General features: G+C 45.8%; 1 protein-coding gene across 1 annotated transcript; it reads right to left on the minus strand.

Moving 5' to 3' along the window:
- Positions 1-652: 652 nt before the first annotated feature.
- IL36A (interleukin 36 alpha) lies at positions 653-5,072 on the minus strand. The gene is made up of 5 exons (XM_061156112.1): positions 5,056-5,072; positions 4,657-4,775; positions 4,261-4,374; positions 3,961-4,100; positions 653-868 (listed from the first exon to the last, which is right to left on the minus strand). The coding sequence occupies exons 1-5, from the start codon at positions 5,070-5,072 to the stop codon at positions 653-655; spliced, it is 606 nt and encodes a 201-aa protein (XP_061012095.1).
- Between the last annotated feature and the right edge of the window lie 947 nt (positions 5,073-6,019).

A 6,019-nucleotide genomic window follows, 5' to 3' on the forward strand; every position in this document is an offset into this window, starting at 1 on the left:
ACTTGGCCCAGTGTTGTGTGTATGTGGTCACTGCATGCATGTGTTGAGGTCAGTAAGATACTCTTGGGTGAAAAGCTTAACCAAGATTCTTCCTCCCTTTAAGACTGCTGCTGCTGCTGCTGCTGCTAAGTCGCTTCAGTCGTGTCCGACTATCTGCGACCCCATAGACGGCAGCCCACCAGGCTCCCTCATCCCTGGGATTCTCCAGGCAAGAACACTGGAGTGGGTTACCATTTCCTTCTCCCATGCATGAAAGTGAAAAGTGAAAGTGAAGTCACTCAGTCATGTCTGACTCTTCACGACCCCGTGGACTGCAGCCTACCAGGCTCCTCCGTCCATGGGATTTTCCAGGCAAGAGTATTGGAGTAGGGTGCCATCGCCTTCTCCGACTAAGATGGTTCAATTCATGGCTGGGGAACTTGAAAGCCCCCCAAAAATGAAATGGACATAATTCTGGCAATTCTGCCTTTCCTTGTTGAATGATCGTTATGACAATGTTCATCTCCAAAGCACTTTTCTCTCTTTTTTCTTAATTAATTAAAGTATTGCTGATTTGCAGTTCTGTGATTCAGAAGCACTTCAGGAGCTTGAATGGAGGAAACCAAAGACAAGATTCTCTTTACAGAGAACAACTCTCATCCCTAGACCAGCCTTAAGCCTGGAGTACTGTGAACCCAAAGTCAGTAGTGTAGATTTTCCCCAGTTCTTGGGTGATAATCACAGGACAACTTCCATTGGAGCAGGAGCCAATGAACCAGCCAGGGAAGGCCACAGACTCAAAGCTGGAGGCCCTGCCTTTCTGGTCATGGTAGAAGAGAAAAGGCTTCACAGGCTCAGTTTGGTGGTACAGATCCATTATGTTCTGTTCCTAAAGGGCGAGAAGGAGGTCCCGGGGAGAAACATCACTGTTTGAGTTGTTCCACACTCTGCACACTAACAGTTCCTATTCAAGATTGTTTTCCCTGTTGAAACAGGCCTGGGTACCTCTATTTCATATTAAACCATTAAAAATTATCAGCCCCAAATACTTTAGAAATGTTAAGTTTAGGAGTGAAAACTTAGACCACTAATTTCAATGGTTCTTAATGTGAGCCTTTGAAGAAGAACAGTGTTGACATCAACGTTTTTGAGAATACAAAGCACAGATTTAATCATTACCTGTTCCTTATAAACCCAAGGAATAGTTACATAACAGTTATCATGAATTTAAACAGAGTTGTTTCATATCAAGTGTCTCTAACCTCAGAACTATGGATGTTTTGGGCAGAATAATCTTTTGTTGTCAGGGTCTGTCTTGTGTATGCTGGGAGGTTTAACAGCACCCCTGGCCTCTATCCAGTAGAGATCAGCAGAATCCCCCAGTTGCTAGGTGTGGCAACTAAAAATATCACCAGACATCGAAAAATTTGTCAGGGGCAAAATTGCCCATCATTAAACCACTATTTTCTATCTTGTCATCAGATTGAGCATCTGCCTATGCTTGTTTGCTGAAGGCTTTTACATTTATTCCTGACTCCAGTAGATGGTCTTCCCTGGTGGCTCAGCTGGTAAAGAATCTGCCCGCAATGGGGGAGACCTGGGTTCGGCCCCTGGGTTGGGAAGATCCCCTGGAGAAGGGAATAGCCACTGATTCCAGTATTCTGGCTGGGAGAATTGCATGGACTGTTTAGTCCATGGGGTTCCAAAGAGTCAGACATGACTGAGTGACTTTCACTTTCACTCTTCTTTCCAGTAGAATAAAAATAGATAGAGAACATACATGCATGCATGCTAAGTCACTTCAGTTGTATCCGACTCTTTGCAACTCTATGAACTATAGCTTGCCAGGCTCCTCTGTCCATGGGATTCTCCAGGCAAGAATATTGGAATTGGTTGCCATGCCTGCCTTCTAGGGATCTTCCCGACCCAGGGATCAACCCGCATCTCTTATGTCTCTTGAATTAGCAGGCAGGTTCTTTACTACTACGGCCACCTGGGAAACCTATAGAATATATAGATCAAGGGATCAATAGATTTCCTAAAGCACACAGAGGCCTGGTTTGTGATCCTCCTATAACTTAAAATATTTTTAAATAATAGAGAATAGCATTATTAAAATGCTTGTTACAGAGAATTGCTTGTTCACTTACAGTTGAAATCTATCTCCTGTCAAAAACATGTTTTAATTTGCTCACCCACCTAGGGATAAACTGCTGAAAGTGTCACAGCTGATTCCACCCACATGTGCAGTTGACCCTTCCTATCAACAGATTCTGTGTACTTGGAGTAAACCAACTGAGGACCAAAAATATTGGGAAAAAAACAAAAAAAATCAAGAAAGTTCCAAAAAAGCAAAACTTGAATTTTCTTTGTGCTGGCAACTATTTATATAGTGTTCTCACTGTATTGCTGTTACTGCTACTGCTAAGTCACTTCAGTCGTATCTGACTCTGTGTGACCCCATAGACGTCAGCCTGCCAGGCTCCCCCATCCCTGGGATTCTCCAGGCAAGAACACTGGAGTGGGTTGCCATTTCCTTCTCCAATGCATGAAAGTGAAAAGTGAAAGGGAAGTTGCTCAGTCGTGTCCGACTCTTAGCAACCCCATGGATTGCAGCCTACCAGGCTCTTCCATCCACAGGATCTTCCAGGCAAGAGTACTGGAGTGGGGTGCCATTGCCTTCTCCATCTTACTGTATTAGGTATTATTAAGTAATCTAGAGCTGATTTAAAGGATAGGTTACATAATTATATAGGTTATTTAGGAACTTGAGCATCCACTTTGGTATCCATAAGGGGTAGAGGAGTCCCGCACCAAAGCCCCCAAAGATGCCAAGGGATGACTCTGTGTGTGTGTGTGTGTGTGTGTGTGTGTGTGTGTGTGAGAGAGACAGAGAGAGACAGAGAGAGACAGAGAGACAGAGAGAGATTCATATATATAGTCAAGAATAAATCTAAAAGCCTTCCTCTTTGCTGAATTACTTCTTAAGCAAAACAAATGATTTTAGCAGATTAGTTTCAAAATACCCCTGCAATTTTTTCTTGTTTCATAATACATGCATCCTAAAAAGAACCAAAAATAAATATGCATAAGGATAATCAATAATTTGTCCTTTAAAAGATTCTAGAGGACTTCTCTGGTGGTCCAGTGGTTAGTAATGGGCCTGTCAATGCAGGGAACACAGGTTCGATCCCTGGTCTGGGAAGCTCCCATATGCTGCGGGGACACTAAGCCTGTGTGCCACAACCGTTGAGGCCCTCATGCCCTAGAGCCCATGTTTTGCAACAAGAGAAGCCACCACTTCTCAGTGCACAGTGAGAAGCCTGTGCACCATGGTTAGAGAATAGCCCCTGTCCTCAGCAACTAGAGAATGCCCATGCACAGCAAGGAAGAGCCGGCACAGCTAGGAAAAAAAAAAAAAAAATTAACAAAGATTCTAAAAAGCTAAATTTTCCATCAAATGAGCACTTAGTGAAATGAATGCGCATCTTCCTCCTAAGTGCTAAGTGAAGTCGCTCAGTCGTGTCCGACTCTTTGCGACCCCATGGACTGTAGCCTACCAGGCTTCTCCGTCCATGGGATTTTCCAGGCAAGAATACTGGAGTGGGTTGCCATTTCCTTCTCCAGGAGATCTTGCCGACCCAGGGATTGAACCCGGGTCTCCCGCATTGTAGGCAGGCGCTTTACCGTCTGAGCCACCAGGGAAGTCTTCCTCCTAGTTGGGGGTAAATACTATGGCTCAGATGGTCAAAAATCTGCCCCCAATGTTGGAGACTGGGATTCGATCCCTGGGTGGGGAAGATCCCCTGGAGTTGGAAATGGCAACCCACTCCAGTATTCTTGCCTGGAGAACCCCATGGACAGAGGAACCTGGCAGGGCTACAGTCCATGTGGTGGCAAAGTCGGACACAACTGAGCAACTAACACTTTCACTTTTACTCCTAGTCAGGCATAGACAAGACCCTTATTTTCCATACTCACCTGAAGCTGCAGCACAGGCTGCCCCTTGACCTTCGTGCAGAATAGGCAAAGCTCTGGCTCCTTCAGTCCCAAGTAAACAGGATTCCCCCTGCCCTTCTCAAGAGTCTCTGTGTACTTGCATGAGATTAAGGTAACAGTGACTGGGAACACAACATAATCACAGATCACTCTCTCATTCATTACAACCTGTGAGATAAGCCCAGTTAACGAGTCTATTCACAGTGAAAAGAAAAAGCTGAGCACACGACACACAGCAGCACTGGCCAAAGGAACTGCCTCGGACAGGCCTTGGCCACTCACCTGGATCCATCTGGTCCTTCCTGGGGACAGCTGTGAGGGTCTGGCCTTGAAGGACCCATACCAGATGGTTGACATCCTGAATATCCACCAGAACTGGGTGTATCCTGGATAATACTGTAGAGAAAATCAAAAGGCAAATGTGAACAGGAGGGTACCGAATATCCCCCCTTTCCAATTTTTTTGCCCTTCCATGTACATCTTCACCTGGACCTTTCATTCTTTCATTCCCTTTGGATGATGGTGTTTTGGAACTGCCAAGGTGTGAAGACATTTATGTGCAGATGGATCCCACAAGAGGATCTAAGTCAGTCCCAAGCCACGGTTTGACCTTGAGTCAGAAAAAGAGCTAATGAGCCAACAGCAACCCCAGGGAGAATCTACGGTCCCAGAATTCACCTTGCTCCCTCTCCTGTTCACCTTCTTGGACGTAGCCTACCTTCCAGCAGAAGCAGCGGTACCTGCATTCAGGCCTAAACCCAGAGCCTAAAGACGACAGCAGGGCCAAGGCCAGAGGTCTAGAAGCAGAGAAGATCAAAGGTCAGCAGGCTTTGCAGCTATGGAGGACTCTGTGTCCCTATGGCTATGACTATGGCTTTTTCTGTGCTCAGGTGCTCTGACGGAGTCCAATAGGGCCTCAGCCTTTGATCCACATCAAGAAAGGAGAAGGTTCTGCCTCACTGGGGCTAGGACTTCCCAGCACCCTGAGTATTTGCCAGTTCCTGATACCAGGGGAATTTAGTGAGGCTTTATGTAAAGAAATATCAACTGGGGCAGGGTTGCAACCTGTTCACGCACCGTGAAAAAGGAGGCATGCTAAGTTTTTAAGAGCAGTCACCAGGAAACATTGTCATCAACACTGAGTTTGAGGAAAGAAGTGTTATGGGACAGTCCCATGGCCGATGACTAAGCAATGATGCTGCAAAATGTTACACTAATCTTATTCCAAAGAGTGGAAACCCATAGTGGGTTCAAGGTAGACTTAGAAAGGGAGTGGTCCCCTAAGGCCTGTGTAGTTTCCAACCACTCCTGGTCTGGTCATCTTATCCCCTGCCAATCTCAGATGAAAAAATACAAACACTCCAGTGTATGCTCCTCCAGCTTTTCAGAGCGAGTGTGAATGCTGCTTCTCCACTCAAGGAAAGCCTTGCCTAAACAAGGTCAGCTCCTGCACACCCTGCCCCTCATGGACTCTAGAGTAGTGGCTCCTAAATGCTCTATTTCCTGTGCTAGAAGACATGCATTAGCTCTTCCGCAAAGGGAAACAGGCAGTGCTGGTGAGACTATTCCAACCTTTCAGCCCATCACTGTCTGTAGTGGTTCCCAGCTCCTGTCTGCTCTACATCAAGGGCTTGCATATCAGGGGTAACTTCAACCAGTTTGGGAGCGGATTGGTGAGTAAATGTCTCAGGTTCTTCAGCCTTTGATGGGATTGTGCTAACATTTCTCATGGGGTTCCTAACTAACTCATCAGCCTACCTCACCTCATAAAGACACCCTCATGTTCACACCTTTACCCTCTCCAAAGATTCTTGCTTCTTCATCTTGTCCTGGGTAGGCCATGATAAGCTGGTGAGCTATCCTCTTAAGACTGTGGAGTCATGAAGCACTGACATTTAAATGTATAGCAAGTTTGAGTCAAAACTGGGATTCAGAATCAAGTTGAGTCTATAAAGAGGTCCTGCCTAGCGCATCGCTTAGCATGAGTTGATTCCCATGCTCTAAGAAGAAAGGGCTTCCCAGGTGGCTCAGTGTTAAAAGA

The sequence above is a fragment of the Dama dama genome, chromosome 11, assembly GCF_033118175.1.
Source record: "Dama dama isolate Ldn47 chromosome 11, ASM3311817v1, whole genome shotgun sequence".
In the NCBI taxonomy this organism is placed as follows: Eukaryota; Metazoa; Chordata; class Mammalia; order Artiodactyla; family Cervidae; genus Dama; species Dama dama.

Bases quoted from the DNA above. Each gene is read 5' to 3' on its own strand.
- IL36A (XM_061156112.1), bottom strand. The intron at 4,101-4,260 runs GTGAGTGGCCAA...TTGTGTTCCCAG, and splicing joins GAAGGACCAGATGGATCCAG to TCACTGTTACCTTAATCTCA. The intron at 869-3,960 runs GTGAGTATGGAA...CTCGCCCTTTAG, and splicing joins AGCCTGTGCTGCAGCTTCAG to GAACAGAACATAATGGATCT.